We start from the raw sequence: 26,111 nt of genomic DNA, 5'->3' as shown, positions 1-26,111 counted from the left end.
AAGTTCTTGTAGCAGAAGGTGATTTCATAAAATTCTTAACTAATTTAATATTAAACATGAAATCAATAAAAAAATAAAAAATAAAAAATCATAACATAAAAATAAAAAAAAATATTATAAATTACACGATGCAGCACCGGGTATACATTAAAGGTAATTTAACACTCCCTTTAATTTTTGTTAATTATAATCGGTGTGCATATTTATATGCATATCACCAACATGAACTTTGAGAAGATGGGAAGGAATGAAATGATGAACCTACATTTACTAACGAATAGGAACCACAACAACATTAGGAGGGCAACATCTCTCTTCAAGAGCTTGTTAAAAGAAGATTTTTGTTAACAGCAAGCAAATGAATTTAGGTAAATGGGCATAAGAGGTGGTTTTTGTACAAGTAAATAAAATAGAGCAGTGAAGAAATAAAAAAATCTGCAAATGATATTAGGAGATGACAATGCTGTGGATGAAAATGAAATCAAATGGATGGTCATAGCCAGAAGCATGGATTGGTGGCTGCCCTTAGACAGACAGGACCTTCATGAGTGCTTCAAAAGGGTATATCATTCAACAATTCATCCGTCCCAAGTTCAAAAAAGTCGAAAGAAACATTAATTATTGGGTCCCAAATGCTGCATAAAGGTATTTTTATATTTTAAAAGTATTTCAAAATAATATTAATTTTTTTAATTAATATTTTCAAATTATTTTAATATGATAATAAAAATAATTTTAAAAAATATTATTTTAATATATTTGTTAATAAAGAAAATACTTTGTAAAACTATGAAATCCTGTAACCGAAGTTGGGTTGAGACAGGTGAGTGGGAGTAGCCATCCCTGAGTGAAAGAATATAAACCTGTCCATGTTAGGTTTTATTCCACAAGCATGTGAAGATCATCTCTTTCTTTTTAAACCACACCTGAGTTTTTTTTCAAATTATTTTAATATATTTTTAAATAAAATATATTTTATAAAATAATCACAACCACTCACCTCCACACTTCTTCCATTGTCGTTGCACGATCTCTATGAAACACGCTGGATCGGGGCTGTCTTCGGTCATAATAATAGAGTCAAAACCTAGCTGTACCATCCCTTTACCAGATCAGGAGAAAACATGCAAGATAATACTCCTAGCCAAGACACCTGCAAGGTCTAGTCACACTGTCACATAGAAACTCTTTCATAGGCACTGTAATATTTATTTTCAAATATTTTTTATTTTAAAATAATATTACTTTTTTAAAAAAAATTAAATTTTATTTTAATATCAATAATAAAAACTATCTATAATTAAAAACAGGGGAAAAATGCATAAAAGGAATAAAAAAGAAAAATACAAAGAAAAAGAAGATCTAAATTTTCATTTTCTTTCCCAACTTTTTCCTTGAAAGTCATTTAAGCAAAAATTCTTACGTACACGAAATTACAACAGAGCTTCTATATACGAAATCTAAAACCTCAATTTCCTCTTCTTTCGACTAATAAAATCTAGAAAATTAAAGTTTTAGAATTAGAAAGTAATTAACATTCACCGGGACGATCATCAGAAAGGCACCACCTCACTGCAGACAAAATCATCAGAATTCCCTACAGAATCCTCAGGCCATGAATCCCTTAACAACTTCAACAACATCTGTGCCTTCCTCTTAGCTCTATCAGTACAATCACTCTGTACTAGCAACAGCAGCTGCGTCAGTATTCCTGCGCAAACTGCCTCCTTTTGACTCTGCTCCGACGCTGAACACAGCGCCAGCAACGCTCCCGCCGCGTACTCTGTCGCTCTATCCGATATCTTCAGAATAGTCTTAACTAACAACGGAACAGTCAGCGCGTGCGCTGCGAATGCTGCGCAACCAACTTGTATTCTGCAAAGCAATTCTATAGTAGCAAGGGCTCTTTCTGCATCACATTTATCAAGATCTGCCAGCCTGTCGATTAATGTCTCGGCCGCTCCGGCGGACACCGCTTTATGTCTAGTTTGTTTGCCTAGACATAAAGCGAAGAGCCCTTTTATCCCAATTTTAAGCGCTCGAGGAGACGATAGAGGATTTTTCAAAATATCTATCACTCCTTCGAAGATAATCTCTCTGTTACTAATTTGAAGTCGAAGATCTGACGATCTTGTTCCCGCAACAACATTCTCGATGAGTGCGGCCGAGTTGACTCGGACTTCGATTGATGAATGAAATAGTAAATTTGCTAAACAACTGATCCGCTCGGGGTCTGAAGCTATTGCCACGCAGTCGAACTCGGTGAGTGGAAACATAACCAGGATAGCGAGTGACTCGTGGCTCAACTCCAATGATTGACTGCTTGAAAACACGAGATTGACCAGGATTTCGCGAACGTTATGCGAAGAAATGAGAGAACGGTTCTTGTCCGAATCACGAGCGAGTCCTCTGAGTCGACGGAGAGCAGAGAGGCGAGAGTGAGTTGGGTTTGACTCGGAAGCAGCTTGGCTTAATAAAGAACGAACTAAGCTCGGTTCGGCTGGCTGTTTGGGAGTTGGTATACGTTCCACGCCGAAGGCGCTATTTGCCACGCACCAGTCTTGAATCAAACGGCGAAGAGTGTGGTTTGGGATTAAAGTGAAGTCGGTGAGTAGGGCTCGGGTAACCGGACAGGTAGTATTACCGGTAGCCACCCATGATTCGATGCTAGAACGATCATAAGTCTGGCCTGTACCAACGGTGACCGGGTCACGCATTAGTTCAAGGGAGATCGGACACCGAAAATGGTATGGAATCTGAATGGTCAAATCTAACGGCTCTAGACTTCGAGGCATTGGAAAAAACAAGGTAAGGAGTGGCAACAACGGTAGTATGAGAAGTGATGGCAAATCCGAGGAAGCCTGGAAATCCTGTCTCAGATTTGTTGGGCTTGGAGTGCTTGGGTGTTTCCTCTTATATGAAAGAGAACCAGGTAGCGAAGAGAGTGTGTGGGCGTGGGTCTGGTCTCGTCGGACTTTTTGCCACACGTGTCATGGAATTTGCCTGGTTGGTTGTGGGGGAGGGATATGGAAAACGAATGGGGAAGGTGTGTTTGATGGTCAAATGAAATTAGGGAGACTAATAGGGACCCACCAGTACAGGCTCTAAAATCTAACTCCTGTTTACATCAGAGAGGTAAATTACGTGACAGCTTGGTTAGTTTAAGTATATTAAATTAAATGAAATTATACTATACTTGATTGAGCATCATTAGTTGGGTGGTATTTTCAGTTTAGGTCCCTCTAGTTTTGTTTTCTCTCTATGTTTTCTGTATTGTCCTGTCGCGGTGGGGTAAATGACCATGCCATGCTGTGCTTTTAGCGGTAGTCTTGTTGCTGTTGGTTCACTCTTTTGACTTGTGAAACAGGAATGGCTTTTGTGTGCCTGCCCGTTGTGGATGTTGAGGGCACCGCATTATATTAATACATCCTTTACAGGCTGGCGGTGCGTTTTTTGTTTTTTCTGTAGTCAGTGATTTTTTTTAAATAAATTTTACTTGAAAATATATAAATATAATATTTTTTATTTTAAATTAATTTTTTTTGATATTTTTAAATTATTTTGATATACAGATATTAGAAATAATTTTTTTAAAATAAAAAACCAGGGAAAATGGATTACTTGGTAAAACCCTAATCTCCAAAGTTTTTGTGCTTTTAGAGAAGGTATACAAAATAAAAACCAGGGAAAATGGATCACTTGGTAAAACCCCAATCTCCAAAGTTTTTGTGCTTTTAGAGAGAGCTTTTGCATTGAATAAGAGGATTCTTCACAAAATTCTGTCATTACGTATCAAAGTAAAGGTTTTTCTTTTCATGAGGAAAACCTTTTAAACCCCTTACTTAATTTATTTTGATGACCTAATTTTCCATAATATATTATTACCTCGTAGACTAACACTGTAAAAATCTAATGTATTGCCTATAAAAGGACCAGGATCATTTGTGGTTAATCTACAAGCGACTTGTAAGGTTATGCAAGACAAGAGAGAAACTATTTTACTCCATTTGTCATGAGAAAATGGATTAGTTCATGTAAAAAATATAAAAAATCAACAAATTAATTATTAAATTTCATAAGTTTAACCTGGATTTTTTTCTAAGTTACTCAAGTTTTTTTTAATCCCAAATTGATCTAAAAATCGAAATAATTATATTATGGATTAATCTATCAGTTGAATCCATCTTTTAATCCCAAATTGATCTAATAATTATGGATTAATCTATCAGTTGAATCCAAGTTTTACAAGTGTAGTTACGATGGAATGATAAAAATAATAATTAACTTTATTGTTTGGATTGAAAAAAAAATCATAATTTTTTTTTTAAATGATCATCGGATCTTACACCACAAAAGCTTGATGAGTGTATTTATTTTTTTGTGTATCTTTCATAATTATCTTTTCTATATCTATATGAGCAAGTTTGTTGACAAAGTTAACTTCGTTAAGCGAAATGATTTGACTTCATTGAAAAAGTATACTCATGCTTGTGACTTTGTTGCAATTTGTAGGACGAGGCAGCAAACGTACTGAAAGGGAGAGCATGTTAGAGTAGAAGGCAGTAGATGAAATTACCCATAACGCGAAGAACAAGAGAGCAAAGCAGGCAGCGACACGATTAGGTTAGAATTGTCTGTTTGTGTTACAGCAGTTAGGGCGGTCAAGGGTCCAAGATAAAACAGAGGAATGAGCGGGTCCAGGTTGTCTCTCCGCCACTTTATCCGAGCAAGAAAAGGGAAAGGAGGTTTTGTTTCTTGGATAACACCACTAGGGTGGGTCCCTCTATTAAGTGGGACCTACCCTTTTCGTTGACGTAAAGAGAGAATCTATCTCGTGCTAGGCCTGCAAGCTAGCAATTGTTATCCACTCTTTTCATTACCATGGCACCACCGCCTGAAAACCGAGTCATTCATGAGTCGGAGGATTGCTCTCGAGGTCGAGCGAGAGCTTGCCTTCTCTTTTTAACTCCTTGATTTCCATTTTTTATAATATATTTTCAGTAGAACATGGTAATCTAATATTTTTATTTATTTTTATCCTAATGGACTAGTTTTCTTTTCTTTTTCCAAACCTAAATTAGTTCAGTGTATAGAGAGAGAGATTAAGGTGGCAAGATAGGTTGATGATGATATTCCAAGGAAGAACGCGGTTGCACGTTAAACAGCAACATTTGTAACGCTCGCAGGGTGGTATTATCCAAAATTGTTAGTCTTCCCTGTTTTAATTCTTAAAGTACCTGCATTTTATATTCTGTGCACAGGATGCAGTTTTAAATTCCCTCTTCATTGAACACTGCAATACACGCTTCTCTAGTAATTATTCAATCTTTTAAACTATTTACTCGCACTTATCTCCATATGAAGATTATCTGTTTTTTTTTTTTTCATCTAAGGAAAGAGACATCGTGCTGAATTCTTGGGTCAATTCATATGACTGCGATTAAAAATCATTCCATTATCTTAAGATTTTATCTAATTGAGAGAGTGGTGAATTAACATTAAAATTGATTAAAAATAACTATAAAAAAAGAAAGTTAAGCTCTATGATTTATTTAAATTTGTTTTTCTTGAGATTTTTGTAATTAGAACGGCAAGATCAATGAGTTAACTGAAGTATTCAAGTAATTTTTTAAATATTTTTTTTTAATTTTATCTTTTAATATGTTTAAATTTATTTTCTATTGGGTTATCATGACCTTATTATTTGAGTAGAGGGTTGGAAGGTTAACATAAATTGAGTCGGGTTATTTTTTTAATCCTTTTTAATTAATGTATTTTTTTAATTTGATCATTTAATATTAGGTTTATTGAAAATTGATTTTTGTAATATTTTTTAATTTTTTTTTATAAAATTATCATAATTTCATGACTCGACATCAAAATTAGCATGTTAATCTGCTTTAATCTAATATATTGTTGTCTTAGTATTTATATACAGAATATCATCTTAAATATTTATTTTAAGTTAGACTATATTTTTACAGATCATTCGTGTTTCTTTTAAACCCGTTAAGTCGATTGGATTATATTTGATCAATCTTCACATGGTTTATTTTTTTCTAATAGAAAAAATACTTGTAATGTCTAGATATTTATTTATGTTAAAAATAAATTTAATCTAACTCGTAATATAGTATAAATGAATAATCTTGTCTATTTTATTCCAGAATGTGGTTCAAAATTTAAAAAACTAAAATAAAACATTTCTTTCTGAATATTTTCAAGGTTCAAATCAGTAAAATGTAAAATGTTCATAAATACTATGGTCCCTGTATGAATAAACTGTATTTAAATTGATTAAAGTTACATGTTTAATATTCATACATGAAAGATAATTGGAAATGAGAAAACCAAAAGAAAAAAAAAAAGAAAGAAATAGAAACAAAGAAAACACCTTAAACTTCTGGCATGGATTACAAGGTACTACAGAGAATCTGTCCGTGCAGAGGTTTTTCGGCTATGGTTTTGCATTGCATATGAAAGAACAAAACTGAAAACTGGCAGAGTGGCAGTGAACAGAAACCAAGTGAAAATGAAGAGCTGCTGGCAGAAGAGAAGGAGGCGGTGTCGTATAGTGGTATTTTACAAACTAAACTAAAACTAACACAGACCCAGCGCGCCCCACGAGCCACGCCGTCCTGCGAAGACCCAGATGTCTCCAGTCAACCAGGCAACAATTGCCTCTCCAGCCGAGCACCACTGCACGTGCGCTATCACCCTCTCTCGCACGTGTTTCCAGCCCATTCCCTAGTTTTTAGTTAATTAATCTCTTTACTGTAGTTATTAATAATATTGGAGGATTTTTGTTGTTGCAGGTACGGAATTCCAACTCAGTTATCACAACTATCCAATGGTTTCATGTTCGTGTGACTGCCCACTCTCTGTTTGACTTGTTTTTGGTTCCCATATGCTACATCTCACTGTGGCCTGACAAAGCACGTACCCTGCTTGGATATTATAATCAGGCTAAAATAACGAAGTTATTTGGTGTGTTATTTTTTAAAGTATTTTTTAATATATTTAAATAATATTTTTTATATTTGTACAATAAAATAATCTGAAAATATAAAAAATATTAATTTTAAATAAAAAATAAAAAAATATATTTTTAAATATTTTTAAAACTTAAAAATAAACAGATTCTATAATACAAGTTATATATTGAATATTTTTAAAACTTAAAAACAAACAGATTCTATAATACAAGTTATATATATATATATAAAAACTATATATAAACTACTAAAATATATAAAAGTTCTAAAAACTATATATAAAAGTTGCAAACAATTATATTATAAACTACTAAAATATATAAAAGTTCTAGCAAGCATTCTAAGTATATTTCAAATTAGTATAAGAGATTGAAAATCAATTTTAACATGCATATTAAAAAAGTTGCAAACAATTATATTATAAACTACTAAAATATATAAAAGTTCTAGCAAGCATTCTAAGTATATTTCAAATTAGTATAAGAGATTGAAAATCAATTTTAACATGCATATTAAAAAAATAATATAAAAAAAATATTTACTTATTGAAACATTTTAAAATTGATGAATCTTTTTTGTTAACTAAAAAAATAATATAAAAAAATATTTATTGAAGTATTTTAAAATTGATGAATCTTTTTTGTTATCAAGAACAAATTATTTATTTTTAAATATTTATCAACAAGATGATTTTAAATTCTAGATTTGAGAAGGAAATCAAAGTATAAAAAAGAGAAGGGAAACACTGTAAATGAGGTGAGGAATACTACTATATGGAAATATTAAAAACATTCTCTCAAACTCTTCATTCATCCTCTATTTTTATAATAAATTTTAAAAAATAAATTGTTAAGAAATTAATTCTAATAATAATTAAAGTTAATTTTTATTATTATCAACTTTGATTAGCCGTCATAAATAAAAAATTATAATAAATCTGAATTCATTTAGCTAAGAAAACTATTCGAATTGAATTAATATAAAAGAAATACTTTTAGAATAGATTTTTAACATTCACATAGCTGAACCGTACAAAACAATAAATTAAAGAAAAAGATGATTCTTCATGGAAATCTTTTCAATACAAGTATCCCTCCGTAGCCTAGTTTTCAAATATTGCGACAGCAAGTTAATTTTTATTAGAATGAATACATTTATTTATCCTAGAGATGAATTATAAGTAATTGTCACATTGTATTTAACCAAGCACCCTTTTTTTCATTTAAAAAGTGAAACACTCATTTCTCTCTTGGAGTAGAGAAGAAAATTGTAAAAAGTAATGAAATTGAATATATCTTAGATAGAAGAAACATAACACCGAGGGGGAATCTCAATGAAATTGAATATATCATTAGGTTTTTTTTTTTTTTCCATCTTCAGTCCTAGTTCAGTGGCCGACCGGATTCAACCCTTAAATTTTTTATTTTAAATTACTCGGGTTAATTTTTTAAATTAAAATAATATTATTTTAAAAAAATAAAAATTAATAAAATGTAATCAGGTTTTGACTGGTTTTATCTTATTAATCGAGTCATATCAAGTTAATCAAATTATATTAATTTTTTTTTTAATTTGATTTTATTTCAGTCCTGCATCAACTTGCTAGGAGGATGGAGTTTCTAATCTAAGGTACCAATTGATATATTATATTTATGAATTAGTGGATAATTACACTGACACTTCTAAGCTCTAACCTTTTTCAAAGCAACTTCAAGCTTCAAAGGTTGAACGTGACCCCCCTCTACCTTAACCTAGGGCAGGCTTCAGACTTGGGAGGCTCTGTTACAGGATTCCCGCCAAAATTGGTGCATCTACCGGCTACCGGCTACAATTAGCCTAATAAGTTTGTTCGAGAAAAAGAAAAAGAAAAAAGCCTAACGAGTGAGTCTCAATTTCTTAACTCAACCAGGTTCCCGAGTTTGTCTTTGCAAATATATAAAGACATACACGATAAGTTTCACTATATATTAGTTGTATAATTACAAACGAATTTATTATTTTGATGCTGTCTTTACGTGTTCTGATCTAGATTCTTGTGCTTGTAATTTCAGGAATTCTGCCCTCCTTTATCAGTTGTTTTTTAAATAAAAAAAACGGGTGGCGCACAATATCATTTATTAAAAAAAATTATATTCCTAAACAATATTTGTTTGATTTTGTGAATTTTTTATTTAACTATATAAAAAAATTATTCAATTAGTCAAATAATTGTATTTTAAACCATAAATAATATATTTTTCATTCATTAAAATCTATTTTTATTTATTTTACATGTAAAATATATTACAATACCAAAAATTATGATAAACGAATTTGAGATTCCTTAGTATAATATGCTTTGTGAAGGATTTAAATACTCCAATGGGCAATAGTTTTGATATATAGCACCAAAAAAAAAAAAAAACTTCGGCAAAGCAATTTAAAGCACAGATCAACTCACAAATAAATAAAATCACTTTGATCTACTTTGCTATCTTTCTATACAGTTGTGTGTATTATTATTATTGCATTATTGCTGGCTTTGAGTGATCCAGTGGATGCGAACGTTATCAGAATTGGCCGTTTACTACGGTTACTAATCAATTGACTTAATTGTCACATCTGGAATCCAAATCTACAAATAAATAAAATAAAATAAAATAAAAATCTAGATGCATGCTTTTAAGACTTTAACGCCATAAATTAACAGTTCCTACTAAAAGGCCATCCTTATTTGACAAAGACATCCTGCGGCCCCTTTTTGTAAAGACAACTTAATTAAGTGTTAATTATTCGGTTCTAATCTATTAAAAAAAAAAGAAAAAAAGGAAAAGGAAAAAACAGGTGTTATTCTATTCTATACTTGTATTGCTAATAAATACGATCTCGCAGTCCATTAGAGAGTAGAGGGGGCAAACCTAGTTGGATCTGTGATTCGGCCTCAGATATTGTTTTGGGCGTGTAATGAAATTATTGAGGCACTTTCCACGTGGGTGTCTTGGTGTTGACCACGTATCCACGCCGAATTGTGATGCTGACGAGGTTCACACCCATTGTCAACTTTTAGCAGTGTGTGTGGAGCTCTCCATGTGGACTTCTTGTTCATCAAAAGCCCACGGCATGTTACTAAAGTGTTGCGTGTTTGAAATTATAATTGTAATTGAATTTTAAAATATATTACAATAATAATTTTTATTATTTTTAAAAAATTATTTTTGATATTAGTATATTAAAATAATTTAAAAATATAAAAAAATATTAATTTTAAAAATTAAATATTTTAATTTTTTTTAAATATTTTTTTAAATATAAAAATAAATAAAATATTGTATCGATATAATTTCAACCCAAGGCTTGAAGGGATTGGTTGGTTTTTTTTTTTTAAATGATAATAATATAATAGGAAAAAATTTGAGCAAACCTTAAATATATCCTTTGTGTGACAATTTAATTTTATATCAATGATCTTATCATTATTAGAACTATTTAACCAAAAACACTAGTTTTCTTGTAACATAACATCATTTTCAAAAAAAAAAAGAAAAAAAAAAGGTATATTTAAATGAGAAGATGGATATATATATATATTTAATGGATGGAAATATTTGATTGAGAATATTTGAGAGTTTAAGAGTACAATTGATATAAAAATTGTTTAGTAACAAAGTTTAGAATTTCTATAAATGTAGTTGGATGATATCTTTGCTCAGAATCCTATTAAGAGTAATAGAAAAGGTCGCAAAGGCGGAAGGGATTATTCGATTAAATTATAGGAAATGATTTGTTTGGTTTAAAATTTTATATTCAAGTTCAGGCTATCAAATTGTTTTGGAGTTATAGCATATATGTGTTTTATTAATCTTTTTATTGACATGAATACAATAAAGAGTTAATTTTTTATGATAAAAAAATAAAAAAATTCATGTGGATGCAATAAACATACAAAATGTTTATTCCCAAGTTATATTTAAATCATATCTGCACACTCTGATATACATAAAAAATCAATACAAGTAAATAAAAGAAGAAGGTCCTTGAGTGCATAAGTTTTTTCTTAGAAGGATATTGTAGCAGTAGTTTTGCTTGAAGGAGATGCGTTTGATATTGCCCTAGCTAGATATTCATCGATCCTCCACACATCATTTGCGCGAAGCCATTATAACATGGAGGCGCCGCTCAATGCTAAAATCACACTGGATTAGCTAAAGTTCAGGCTTTAGCCCAGGCTTACAGGGGAAAAGGAAGTTGCTCCTTCAAGCAAGCTGGATTAACCTACTGAAGAAATCAAAGAGATAAGAGATGCTGCTGCATCGTAAGATTTATTCCCCGCAGACTTCATTTCATGCTCGGCAGTATGGCACATGTAATGGATAAGATTTCTATTAATTATGCAGTTGAACTCGCATGCTTGTGATGGCAGCACTCACCATGGCCTCATTAATTTTGCTAGCACGTCTACCTCCGTGTTTCTGCGAGGTGGCAAGTAGTGGATAATGTTTTCGTGGCTTCGTGTTGAATTTACGTGGCTAGTTTGTGATCTAAGCAGCCAAACAGAGCAAGCTGGTCTCCCTGGAGTTTTCTTTTTTCGGAAATAAAAAAGTTACAGATAGCTTTCAAATTTGGTTTGACTTTACGTAGCTCAGCTTTCCAAATCCGGGGTTTTATTTTATTTGAGAGCCGGATTTTATATTTGGTCGACTAGCTTGTGAGTGAGACTAAATCCATCTTCTCGTTAAAAGCAAACAAACCACATGGGAATCAGAAACCATGGGAAGAAAAAAATAATGTGGCTGAGAATATAGAAATTCCCAGACTCCCCATCAAAGTCTAGCACAATCGGATCTTGTTTTGGTGCGCATATATACTTATATACTCCATTAACCATGCCTGAAAGTGGCAGCTTGGACCTGAATATATATATATATATGTGTGTGTGTGTGCTAAGAAGGCACACCAAATATGGCATATTTTCTCAATGGAATGTTCAAGAGCAGAAGTTTGGGCTGAAGAAACAGTAATTAACGTACCCAGATCGTGTTTGATATGAAGGGAAACTAGGTTAAGAAGTTATCATTGTAATTTGAAAAGGAAAAATGCGTACCTTTATTTTCTGCTTATCGCATATTTTAGATAACGTCAGAGATTGAATTTCACCCACAAAGAGAATAAAGAGACTCCATTGACATTAGGACGCATGCAGATATTGGATGGCCTTTGCTAATGCTTGCCTCCAGCCACGATTGACCGTAGGATCACTTCATTGCATTGCATCCACATCCACGTCGTTGCAAGAGGCTGATGCTCTTATTATTCTTGGAAAAGTTGTGATTGGTAGATGGCAATAACCAGAAGGTCTTGGGAATAATCATGACGAAGCAGAATACATGGAACATGAGCACTCTACCAACAGTAAGGTCTGGTGAGTGGTGATGCAAATTGATGCAGCTAGCCATGTTGACCCCTGAATGCAAGGCACTGAGGCAGATAGGAGACAATTCAATTTAGTGGAGCATTTAGGCAAAATATTCTTGTTCTGTTTATCACGTATTAGATTCACGAGAAAGTATCACTGTGTCTGTAAAATTTAACTTTCATTCGATCAAGATACAAGATAAAGAAGATGTTCGGAATATGCCACTTATTCCCCAGCCATAAGACACACTTTACCTTGATTCCCTTATCTACCTACAAATCGTATTTTCCGTTTGTTAAATATACAAACAGCAGTAATAGGAGGCTGCTAATTGCTTTGATTAGAGAGCTTGATCAGAAATATTTCGAGTTAAGCTTAATATATGTTAATTAACATGTCATTAAACCTTGGATGGCTTAAACTAAAGAACCGTGGTGCCTTGAGCCATGCACAAACCGCCCACAGAAATATTTGTTTATAGTTGAGGGCCCATGATCTTGGCACAATCAACTCTTGGGCTCCTTGACCAAGGATGCCAGATCCCCCCCTCCCTTTTCTTCCATTTTATTCTTGAAGAAGATGATAGACGTGTGTTTCTTGCCACTTATGGGTTAGGGTCCAATAATCTGATCGCTATAGGCTTGTAAACTAGCCCATGCTTTGCTATGAAACTAGGCCAGTACTATACGAAAGATTCCATTTTGCATTTGATGGCCAATAAAAAAGTCAGTTATTTCAGGCCCCACTATTGTGAACACTGAATACCACGTGCCTACCATTCCCTTAAATTTTAATTTTTGTTTTTGCTAAAAAAAAAAAATTATATATATTTTTAAATTATTTTAATATATATATTTTAAACAATAAAAAAATATTATTTTGATATATTTCTAAATAAAAAACATTTTATACTGCAACCGTTACTATAATCTTAAACAGACCCTAAAAATAAAAAATAAAATTTTTTTTTTGAATGCCAGGCTCAGTGGCAGAGCCTAATAAAAGCAGATAGGGGCATTGCTCCCTTTTTTAAAAAAAATATTTTTATATTAGAATATTTATAATATCTTTTTTAATATTTTTATATTCGAATATTTATAATATCTTATTATAAAGTGGTTTTAAAATATAAAAACTAAAAAAAAATTATAATGTAAGTTTTTTTATTTTAAAAATATTTTAAAATTAATTTTACTTGATATAAGTTAATATATATATTTCAAATTAATTTCTCTATATAATATATATCTACATAATATATAATATATAATATATAATATTTATTAATAATTTACTCTCTCCTTTAAAAAATCATGCTTTGCCATTAGCCATGCTAAATGGGTTACTGCCATTCAAGGGGCAAATAACCTAATTTGATGGTAGTTTTTATAGTCAAATATCCCTTTTCATTATTGTCTCCAAATAGGTAATTTAGTGATTAGTATTTAAAAGTGTATTTTTATCAAGGTTTTATATAATTATTTTACACTTGAAATATCAATAACTCCTTAACTAGAGCATTGATTAGTACTTAAAAGTGTATTTTTATTAAGATTTTATATCATTATTTTGCACTTGAAGTATCAATAACTCCTTAACTAAAACACGTTTTATAATAACATATCTAATAATATAAGATACCTTTAATTTGTGGTAAATATTCATTTTAAATGTCGTCCTATCACATAAATAAAAGGATTGATTGATGAGTTTAACTACTGAAATTGAGAAGACAAAAAGATGGCTAAACTTAAAAAAGGGCTAGTGTAGTCCAAACCGGAATACTATTTGGTAATTGGGTCATATCTGAAGTGTAGATATCATATTTAGATATATTTCATATAAATGAAAAGGTAGGACAAAGGCCTACACCTTTCATGTGGAGATCTGGTTTTACAAAGGCCGTTTTCTAGTCCAAATTACAGTAACAACAAAGAAGTCTAAATTTATCCTACAACCCGAACACTATTTAGTGTTTGACCCATATCTGGAGTTCTAGAAGTTCAAATGACCTTAATTTTTTTTTTCTAGAAAGCTGAGACAATTTCCTACAACTTTCATATTTTCAAGTGGTTTCAATTTTGATGTTATCAATGATGTTTTGGTAGAAAAAAGAAGATAAGGATTGTTACTAAGTTTGGCCCATATCTGGAGTTCTAGAAGTTCAAATGACCTCAATTTTTTTTTCTAAAAAGCTAAGACAATTTCCTACAACTTTCATGTTTTCAAGTGATTCTAATTTTGACATTATAAATGATGTGTTAGATAGATGAGATAATTTTCTAAAACTTTCATAAAGATAATCTATTCAAATTATGATGTTAGCAATAATTAGCATTAATCAAATAAAATAACTAATGTAATTATGTTAATAATTTGTAATTTGATTAGAACTTTCTTTGTATGTTGTTTCCAATTGAATAATTAGAGTTTATATTATATTTGTTTGAAATACCATTAGTGAATTCTCTAATCTTGACATAGGTTATTATCATTATTTAATCCTTATATTGTAAATCTGAGATCTGTAGCTCCAGATATGACCCAATTACCGAATAGTGTTCCGGTTTGGATTGCACTGACATCTCTTTTCTAAGTTTGGTCATCTCTTTATCCTTGCAATTTAAGTTCTTCAAGTCATCAATCAATCCTTTCATTTATGTGATAGGCCTGCATTAAAAATAGATATTTACCACAAATTATAGGTATCTTATCTTATTAGATACATTATTATAAAACATATTTTAGTTAAGGAGTTATTGATACTTCAAGTGCAAAATGATGATATAAAACCATGACAAAAATGCACTTTTAAGTACTAATCATATAAGATACCTTTAATTTATGGTAAATCTTCATCTTAAATATAGGTCTATCACATAAATAAAAAGATTGATCGAAGAGTTTAACTACTGAAATAGAAAAGACAAAGAGAGGGCTAAGCTTAGAAAAGAAATGCTGGTTCAGTCTAAACTAGAATACTGTTCAATAATTGGGTCATATCTAGAGCAATAGATCTTGAACTTTAGTTTGGTTTATATAGCTAGAAAGCTAAGACATAGGCCTAAATTATTTATGAGAGTCCAAAACTCAATTTTGTCCTTTGAAAGTCTAAATCTTAGCATCAAAAGAGAAGTCCGAATCTGTCCTGCATCCCAGACTCTGTTCAATCTTCAGCCCTTATCTTGAGTTCTAGAAGTCCAAATACATTGATTTCTTTTTGTTAGAAAGATGAGATAATTTTCTAAAACTTTCATAAAGATAATCTATTCAAATTATGATGTTAGCAATAATATTTTCTTCAGACAAGAAGATAAGGATTGTTACCAAAGTCAAGATGTGGTCACCCACTCAATAATTAGTCATCAAATCAATAGTTTCAAACTTTGTCCTATAAAAGGAGAAATTTGTCATACATCTAGTCATCTTAGTTTTCAGATCAAGATCATATTCTTGCTTTTTTTTCTTTATATTTTTGTATTGTTTAAGTTTTGCTTTCATTAATCTCTTGTTTATACTTTTCATTTCCTTTCCTTTACTTAGTTAACTTATATATTATTTATGTTCTTATCTTATTTATTTATATTTCTTTCTTTTATTATGTTTAGTTAAGTTTATTATGTCAAGGTGAAAATGGTACATTAATGGTGTAAGATAAATATAATATAAACTCAACATGGATTTTAATATTTGATACTAACATATTTTGATTTATTATCTTGTTCACTCTTAATCCTTTACTTGTTAAATGATTAATTTAGATTTATATTGTATAACCCTTAGTACAACAAATACTTGGAACTTTTATAGCCCAACTGTATGGTATAACTGACACTTGTGTTATGAAAGAAATTTAATTTGTTGTTAACATAAATTATAATCATGAATACCTGACAACATTTACAAGTATTAACATTATTCGAATAAGATAACTAATGTAATTATGTTAACAATTTAAAATCCAATTGGAACCTTCTTTATGTGTGGTTTCTAGTAGAGTAATAAAAAGAATTTATACTATACTTATTTGAAATACCATTAATAGATTCTCTTACCTTGACATTTATTTTTATTATTATTTAATTTTCATATTAATCTTACATCTTAAAGTTGTATTTAACTCATTATCACCATCACCACCACTATCACCATCACAACCACCATCACTACCACCATTACCACTACCACGACCAGCATCATCATCATCATCATTATTATTATATAGTTAATCTCCATGTGGTTTGATCTTGATCTTGTCGGGTTATTTATTACTTCGACACTCTTATACTTGGGAGAAGACATCAATCTTTTGGTTGTGTCAAGTTTTTGGCGTCGTTGCCGGGAAGGTAAATTCCAATGTAAATTATATTATTTATTTTATTTTTTTCACTTTTCTTTTATCTAAATTTTATTCATTTTATTTTGTTTTGTTTCCTTTTCCTTTTTTTTCTTCCTTTTATCATCTTCCTATACGTGCATGAGAGTTTGATCACGTACATTAAGTGGTAGACTTTGTAAGGTATCCTTATTATTTTCAGAAAATATGGTAAAAAAAGATAACCAGTCACTTTATAATGAGATTATATTATTTATTTTATTTTTTTCACTTTTCTTTTATCTAAATTTTATTCATTTTATTTTGTTTTGTTTCCTTTTCCTTTTTTTTCTTCCTTTTATTATCTTCCTATACGTGTATGAGAGTTTGATCACGTACATTAAGTGGTAGACTTTGTAAGGTATCCTTATTATTTTCAGAAAATATGGTAAAAAAAGATAACCAGTCACTTTATAATGAGAATAATCAAGTTATAACACTTAAACACTATATGAATCCCACAAGAACAAGTGCACCATCATACATAGTTTTCCCCCTGATACATATCATTTTAATTTTAAGTCAGACATCATTTAACTTTTACTTTCTTTTCATGACTTAGATTTAGAAAATCTATAATTGCATTTAAGAAAATTTAAGGATGTCTGTAATAACTATAATGACTTAAATTGTAGTATGAACACAATTAATTTAAAGCTTTTTTCTTTTTCATTAAAAAATAAAGTTAAAACATGGCTATAAAATTTGAGACTATGATTTTAATGCATGTCTAAACAAAAAGTATTTTGTATTGCAACCACTATTACAATTTCAAAAAGACCCTGAAAATGAAAGGGAAGATGATCTTCTTTTGAATGTCATGTTTAGTAGCGGAGCCATATAAAAGCAAAAGGGGCAATTGCCTCTTTATTTTTATCAAAATATTTTTATATTAGAATATTAATAATATCTTATTATGAAGTGGTTTTAAAATATGAAAATTTAAAGAGAACAATTATAATGTAAGTTTTCTCATTTTAAAAATATTTTTAAATTAATTTTACTTGAGATAAATTAGTGTGTGTGTGTGTGTGTGTTTCAAATTAATTTCTCTATATAACATATATCTACATAATATATAATATCTAATATTTATTAATAATTTACTCTCTCCTTTAAAAAATCATGTTTTGCCACTAGCCATGCTAAATGGATTGTTGTCATCTGAGAGGCAGATAACCTAATTTGATGGTAGCTCTTATAGTTAAATATCCCTTTTCATTATTGTCTCAAAATAACTAACCTAGTAATTAGTACTTAAAAGTGTATTTTTATCAAGGTTTTATATTATTATTTTGCACTTGAAATATCAGTAATTTCTTAACTAGAGCATATTTTATAACAACATATATAGTAAATATAAGATACCTTTAATTTATGATAAATATTCATCTTAAATACAGGCTTATCACATAAATAAAATGATTAATTGATGAGTTTAACTACTGAAATTGAGAAGACAAAGAGAGAGCTAAGCTTAGAAAAGAGATACTGGTTCAATCTAAACTGGAATATTGTTCAGTCATTGGGTCATATATAAAGCTATAGATCTTGGATTTTAGTTTGGTTTATGTGGCTAGAAAGCTATGAAATAGGCCTAAAGCATTCATGAGAGTCCAAGACTCAATTCCATCATTTGAAAGTCCAAATCTTAGCATCAAAAGAGAAGTTTGAATCTGTCATGCAGTCCAGATACTATTCAATGTTCAGCCCATATCTCAAGTTCAAGAAGTCCAAATGCATTGAATTTTTTTTTGTTGGAAAGCTGAGATAATTTTCTAGAACTTTCATGGAAACAATTTGTTCAAATTCTAATGTTAGCAATGATGTTTTCTCTAAACAAAAAGATAGATATTATTACCAAAGTCAATATGTGGTTTTTTTTTTGTGTGGTTTCCAGTTGAGTAATAAAAAGAGTTTATACTATACTTGTTTAAATATCATCAATAGATTCTCTAATCTTAACATTTATTTTTATCATTATTTAATTTTTATATTAATCTTACATCTCAAAGTCGTCGTCATTATCATCTTTATTATATAGTTAATTTTTTTATAATTTGATTTCAATCTTGTTGATTTATTTATTAATTTAATATTTTTATATTTAAAAAATATTAATTTTTTAATCATACCACTTAACTAACAAAAAAAAAAATACAAATAACCTTGAGAAATAGGGTTATGGAAGGTGATCAAGGTGCGGTGCCAAGAGAATCCTGTGCTTAACTCAAACTCTACTGCACCGCCCTGTGAATCACACTTCGTTTGAAGGGACAACGGTGGTGACTCTTTCACTTTTTTAATATTGTAGAGACTCTCAAGTTGCCCTCTAACCAAAAAAAAAAAATTGGGAGGAGAAGCAGTCGAACCACCTCTTTTTTGGGGTTATAAGCTAATCTCGGTGACGTTACGCCTAAAAGTTCAGCGGTTTGCTTTAGAAAAAGTTGCAATTCAGTGCGTGTTGGAGTGGGCCCGTGGATCAGCCCTCAAAATGAGTGCTTCTCAGGCGGTCATCGGAACTAATCCAATCCCAAAATAAAATGGAACACACTTTGCTTTTTATAGGCGATTTCTGAAAGAGAGCACAATATTATTCTCTAGTTGAGAGGAATGCCCTTGGGAGTTGATCTTCAAGCATGTACGTAGAGATGGGAATGTCTGTGCTTACTGGTGTGCTAGGCATGGAGCTTGTATGAACCAAGGGATTAAAAGTCTTGATGTAGTCCAAGGAAAAAATTCAGTCTTGGAAGGTTTATTTCCTAATAACAAGCTCACCACAATACAATCACATGAATGCAATGTCATTTTTATTTTTATTTCAAAAACACATCCACATTGCAGAGAATAGCCAGCATCGATGGTTATAGATTTTATACTCACATTCGATCAGTGGAAACAATTCTCTGTTTCAGTATGGAAGGAAAATGTACATCAGATATGTTCAATAAAACCGTAACAGTTGAGCAAGTGTTGTGTCCAAATAAACAAATGTAGAACAACAGAATATCCTACTTTTTTATCACATAAATCCCATTGCGTACAGGTTACTATTGGTTAGAAAGGCATATCTTTCCTGTCGTCAGAGCATCCGAAGAAGACAGACAGGTACATAATTTAAATTGACAATGATAAGAAGAAGGCCACTAGAACTGTCCCAGGCAACCACCTTCCTAGAACTGGTCTTTTTTCAAAATTCGCAGAGCTGGAATCATTTGCTACAGTTCCGGGAGCCGGGATGATGCTAGGCTCAGGTAGGTTACATGCACCAAAGGTCATATTTGGCTGCAAATAAAAGAAATGCCAGTCAGGTCTTTTTATCAAATCAATGTCAAAAGGCTGAACTTGCGATAAATGGATGTAGATTGAAGCAGACCTTGCAAGTGGCAATATTTCCGCATCCGCAAACTAGATGACCATTTGAGACATCGACAGCAGCTGGGGCCCCCCCGCCGTCACTCCTCTGAAATGCGCATATGAAAATTGATCATGGCTAAAAACTGGGCTTTGCTGTCTTCATGTATTTTTACAGATTATGAATGATAAAGTGAAGTGCACATACCTTATAAAAATCAACTGCAATGAAGTTAGGCCACCGATTACCCGCAGCCTGATAACATGTGTTAACCATATCCATTAAGGGAGCAGAATTATGCTTGCAGGCTTGTGTTATATCTGGCCCGTCAGGAAAATGGTTTACTAAAACTAGTGACCTTGATGTCGTGTTCAGGGCAGGTGATTCTGCACGGTTTGGACATGAACCAGCAATCATTCCACCATCTCCATCTGCAATTTCCACATCCATAAGGGTTAATCTGTTCTCTCTAGCCATTGAATTGTTCTAATTCAGGATAATAATAATACTAATAACAGAACTCACATTGGTTTTCTACAATATATCTCCATTCATAGGCAATTCCTTCAGAGGCCTCCTTAGCGGACTTTGAAGTGAAAACCACTAAACGCTGATTCTTCTGAACCATATCATCAACTGTTGGCCACTTGCCACCATTTTTTGGCATCCGAGATACAGGATACCAGTATTTCCTGAGGCCAGCAGCATCAAACACTTTAGTCAAGCCTCTTGGTGATGTGACATAGTCCTCGATGAAAATGGTGATAATTTCTGATGGGTTGGCTTCAAGAAATGCTTGAATCTCTTTCAGAACATTAATGGCTGGTTGCTGCATTTGGAGGTAAAACATGTAACTATAAATGTTCAGGCACTATATCCAAAATCCAATGAAATGCTTGATCTCATTTTTTTCAAAATCTGAAAATAGATTTAGCTGTTGTAATAATGTTGCTACAAGAAACCAGAAAACTAAAGATTGTTCATGAAAGCTTAAGTAGTTTTGTGGTGGATGGAATGTATTTTATGTGGTGCCCCAGTATCTTGTGATAACTTACGAAAGCTGTAAAGTTGTAGCAGTTTCCTCCGAACGAATGACACAACCAAATGTCATTCTGGAAGTCATACATATCAAGCATGAATCCTCTAATGCCATTCTGCAAGAGAAAACCACTTTTTAAGTATACTTTAGTTTTTTTAAAAAAAAAAGAAAAAAGAAAACCATAATCAACAGAAGCATAATAGATCAGTTCCTCAGAGAAAAAGAAAGAAAGGAAGAAAATCAAAATCAGCATCAGTTAAGCAATTGTCTGACAAACTAAAACTCCTCTTTGTTATAATAATTCCTCTGTGGCTTCGAATATCCAATTATTTGAATTAATGGCCACAGTGATTTGAAATTACATAATTATTTGATAATCAAAAATCAATGTGAGCCACAGTTCTCTTCTTGTATAATTCATTTACTTTTGAATATCTGGTGTACTGTCTACTAAAGGAATTAGGAATATATAATGAAGAGTTCTTGTTTTATTCACTCATCTGTTTCGTAACACTCATATCTGCTAGACAATAGCTATGAGCAACTGCTGCATCAGAGCACCATCACCATTATTATCTGCACCCCCTAAGCTAAGTTCTTATTAGAGGGTCATTAGCAAACTGGGATCCCTCTGCTTTTTATTAGCATAGACTAAACCTGTTCCAGCGGACTTCGAAGCCAAGACCAATAGTTTACCTCACCATTAACTTACGAATCACGTGAACAAATAAGTACACGTATATTTTAAAAATGTCCATTGAAGGGGCCATTTCAATGCGCATCATGGAGGATTCCTCAGGATTCCATGACATCCTGCACAAATACCCTTTGTTTCTTATACAAAAATGAGATCAGACACGATGATAGGAGTCAATAGACACCTAATTCATCCCGGGACAAAATGGTAATGAATAAGATATAAATATTGTCAAACTCTATCCAAAATCCAATCCAAATGTACCCGAGATATACATTTATATATATTTTTATTTTTTGTTAAGTAATAAATAATAGTTGAACAATAAATATTCAAATAAATACCCAAAATTTAATGAATAAAATATAAATATTTAAATTTCTTACAAGTTAAAGTTGTCAAACATTAATGAAGTATTGCTATTGTTGTCATTCTGATTATACCCAAACAAAATAGTTTATACTAAATAGGTGATTCGTGTTATACCACGAGCTTATTATTTTTTTTGTATTGTAGAAAAGATGTCAAGAATATGTCAATTTATTTTTAAAAAAAAATTCTAAGATTTTGATCATTGACTCGAGAACAAAAAAGATTAAAAAAGCAGTAAAAAAAAAGACCTAAGCTAAACCTGTTGAATTCATAACCTAAGATATGATATTAAGATAATTTTATAAAAATAAAAGATACAATAACAAAGAATATCAATTTTCAAAAAAATAATTAAAAAAATTCCTTCAGCTATTGACTCAGATCAAATGTTAGAGGATTAAAAAATAAAATTCCTTTTAAAAAAGAAAAATTTAACAAAAACTAAAAAAAAAAAAACTCAATGTAACCCTTGTTATTTTAAAAAGAAAGATGAATTATGTAGAAAGAGAGTAAAAAATAATGTTAAAGGATGAAATATGAAAAAAAAAAATTAAAAAAAGCAAGTCCGAGTGAACCTTATAAACCCGTGTTAAACTCTTAAATCCGCAAGTCATTAAATTCTTAACCCGAGCTCAATCTAGGAGCTCAACACCTAAAAAAATAATTGTAGGAGGATAAAATCAATCAATTTAATTCAATTTAAAAATAAAATTTCTTCAAAAAAGCTAAATTCAATAAAGAAAAAAATCCAAGACAACCCGTGTTATTTTCAAAATGATTAAAAAATACCATAGAAAGTTAATTAAAAAATAAGAAAATGCTAGGGGATGGAAAAAAAAATCAAAGAAACTTGTGTCAACTTTGTAAATCAAGGTTAATCTTTTAAATCCACAAACTATTAAATTTAAACTCGAATTCAACTAAGAAACTAAACACTCGGCTAATTAAATATTGAAAGATAAAATAATAATAATAATAATAATAATAAATCAATCTAAAAACATCTTGCAAGGTAAAAAAAATACAACAATAAAAAAAAAAATTTTGACAGAAAAAACCATCTAAAAAAATAATAATTAAAAAAATAGAAATCAAATATGATATATGAAAATATCAATTGTGGATGACATTGAAAACAATTCTTAATTTAATAAACTATTCTAAACTAAAAAAAAAAAATTGCAACAAAGAGAATAAGTATAAAATTGAAAAAACCTTTTAATTTGATAAAGTATTCTAAATTTTAAAAATTATAATAAAGAGAATAGGGATGAAATCTTAAAAACAACAAATTTTATTTTTTATTTTTTTAATTGAGTAGGAGAAAGGGGAAAAAAATAAAACAAAAGGCAACATATATCACACTAGCTGCTATAATGTTACATGTGCCGCTAATCCATGAGAGAACACCAAGACACTTCAAAAGCCGTCCTGGAATCACGGTTTTGGCTATAAAACAGCGTCGCATTTGTCATTTAAAGGCAACTAACACTATTTTGTGTATTTTTTTAATTTTTTATTTATTAAATTATTCTATTACCCATAAAAATACTAAATAACTATCAAATAACAAAAAAACCCTTAAATCAAAGACATTTGTTTTTAATTTCCCAGGATAATAAAGTAACTTGCTAAAAATAAATCAAAGACTTGGAAGCCTTTTGACATAAATGATTTTTTTTATTTTTTAAAGGTAATTAAATAATTATACTATAACAAAAACACGTAATTACTATCTAGCTTCTTTGTTTCAAGAAATAACTAATATGTTCCATGAAAAATACCATCATACCCCTAGATCCATGCTATTTTGCTCATCGAAAAGTAAAATCAGTCTTTCAGATTGACACATTATAAAATACACATGCTGCTTGATATTGTGTCTTTTGCTCCTCGGTTTTAGTTAAGATAACTCCAATGTTACAACCATAAATAAATAAATAAAGAGGGCAATGGGCATGGAGCTCATATGGGGTCAATATTGCCCTTCTTCAGATCCAATGACTTGTAGCGGAATAAGTAATTAAATATATAAATAGTAAAAGATGGTAAACCATAGAGATAAAACGGCGAAGCCTAATCATAAGACTACTCGCACCACACGCTTCATGCTTCATAGCGTGTTTGAAAATATATTTTGGTTGTTTTTTTATATATTCTTTATTTAAAAAATATATTAAATTAATTTTTTAAAAATTATTTTTAACACTAATATATCAAAATATATAAAAAAAAATAAATAAATAAATAATTTAAATTTTTTAAATAAATTTTTTAAAATAAAAAACAAACAAGTACACATTTTGAACTTTCTGACCAATATATCAAAGCTTCACAGCTTTTAGTAAAAAAGCATTCGAAAGTGTTGCCGTTTCCTTTCTTTTTCATCAAAAGCTTTACTTTAAAGCAACTGGACCCAACATTCGTACGGCAAGCAACAATATCACCCAGGATCCGTGTTTCATGTAAAGACTTGTTTTTTTCCTTTCAAGATTTTCTCAGTAACCAAACAGAGATCAGGGAAAGAAAACAACATACATTAAGCTGACTAGTAACCGTGTCTTGCTGATTCGTGGGAGCTAGAATAATGGACCCTGTTGCAGACCTGTCTCCCAGCTTGGCAAACGAGTTGTGAGTTGTTAGCCACGTATACTGATTAAACGGCAATCCCTTCTCCTAATGGAACCAAACACAAGAACATAAGCTAATGCACACACGAGTTTAACTGCCCATGTTTACGACGCACACACTTAAGTTCAGAATTGATATGGGAATCAATGAATTTGTACTGACCTTTGAAGTAGGAATTAAGGGTTGGATTCTGGTGCAACGTGGTCTTACATTTCCATTTGCTACACAAGTCTCACAGTGGAGACCTGAGTTGCAGTTGCTGTCTACCACACAAGTTTGCCCCTCCTGGTCATAATTAGAGGAGAGAAAACATGACTGGGAAAATAAAAGATTAACGAAGAAGATCGAGAAAAGAGTTTTGATGAAAGCCCACCTTGACAGCAGTGGAGAAACCGAGGAGAAAAGCTGAGGTGAAAAGAGAGGCAATGAGGATGGATCTCTGTGATTGAAAGTAGAGAGTTAGTTTCAATGAAAGCAGAAGAATATGAGAAGGAAAAGAGAGCAGAACAATAGGGCTGCTAACTGCTTGCCTGCAATTGCATTATTGGTGGTTTGGGTGTGTTTCGTCTGATCTGGTTTGAAGACAAAACATTAATAAAAACAATGGAAGTTGGAAAGAAGCGTTCGGTGAGCAATTATGATGTTTGGACTCGTGGGGGCTGGAAATCATTAGCGAATAACGGCGTGATTGGTACAGTATTTTAAAAAAAAATTAAATTTTCTTAACTTTAAATTAATATATTTTTAATATTCAAAAAAAAATTTAATTTTTTTTAATTTTAAATTTATATATTTTTAATATTATTTTTTTAAAAAAAATATTATTGATATATTTTTTTAAGTAAAAAATATTTTAAAAAATAATCATAAGCATACTCTCAAATATATTATATTAAATACTTATAAATTTTTTTATGATTTTTTTCTAGTTTTTAAATAAATATGTAAAGAAAAATTTAATAAATGGTCAAATTAAATCTTGAATATTAAAAGTGTAGCAATTTATACCACCCAAGAAAGCTCTCCCGTTCATAACAACCTGTTTGAGATAATTTTAATTGTTGTTATTTGTACGCATATTAATATAATATTTTTTAATTTTTTAAAAATTATTTTTAATATTAATATATTAAAATGATTTGAAAATAAAAATAATAATTTTGTTTTAAATGTAAAAACCAAAGGACTCGTTGAGGTATCTGTTGAGAAGGAAGTGCGCGTCCGAGAATTTTGCAATTTTCATTGTGGTAAAGCA

General features: G+C 30.8%; 2 protein-coding genes across 2 annotated transcripts; both read right to left on the bottom strand.

The window, feature by feature from the left end:
* Positions 1–1,358: 1,358 nt before the first annotated feature.
* LOC105112100 (U-box domain-containing protein 26-like) lies at positions 1,359–3,098 on the bottom strand. Its single transcript, XM_011007690.1, has one exon. The coding sequence runs from the start codon at positions 2,793–2,795 to the stop codon at positions 1,554–1,556; it is 1,242 nt and encodes a 413-aa protein (XP_011005992.1). The 5' UTR covers positions 2,796–3,098; the 3' UTR covers positions 1,359–1,553.
* A 16,457-nt stretch (positions 3,099–19,555) lies between these two features.
* Positions 19,556–25,497, bottom strand: LOC105112099 (PI-PLC X domain-containing protein At5g67130-like). The gene is made up of 9 exons (XM_011007689.1): positions 25,387–25,497; positions 25,230–25,295; positions 25,019–25,141; positions 24,764–24,901; positions 21,173–21,271; positions 20,643–20,946; positions 20,325–20,548; positions 20,139–20,225; positions 19,556–20,047 (listed from the first exon to the last, which is right to left on the bottom strand). The coding sequence occupies exons 1-9, from the start codon at positions 25,396–25,398 to the stop codon at positions 19,880–19,882; spliced, it is 1,221 nt and encodes a 406-aa protein (XP_011005991.1). The 5' UTR covers positions 25,399–25,497; the 3' UTR covers positions 19,556–19,879.
* Between the last annotated feature and the right edge of the window lie 614 nt (positions 25,498–26,111).

The sequence above is a fragment of the Populus euphratica genome, unplaced genomic scaffold, assembly GCF_000495115.2.
Source record: "Populus euphratica unplaced genomic scaffold, PopEup_1.0 scaffold321.1, whole genome shotgun sequence".
In the NCBI taxonomy this organism is placed as follows: Eukaryota; Viridiplantae; Streptophyta; class Magnoliopsida; order Malpighiales; family Salicaceae; genus Populus; species Populus euphratica.
Note: the sequence above shows the minus strand (reverse complement) of the source record. Positions and strands in the feature narration are given on the sequence as shown.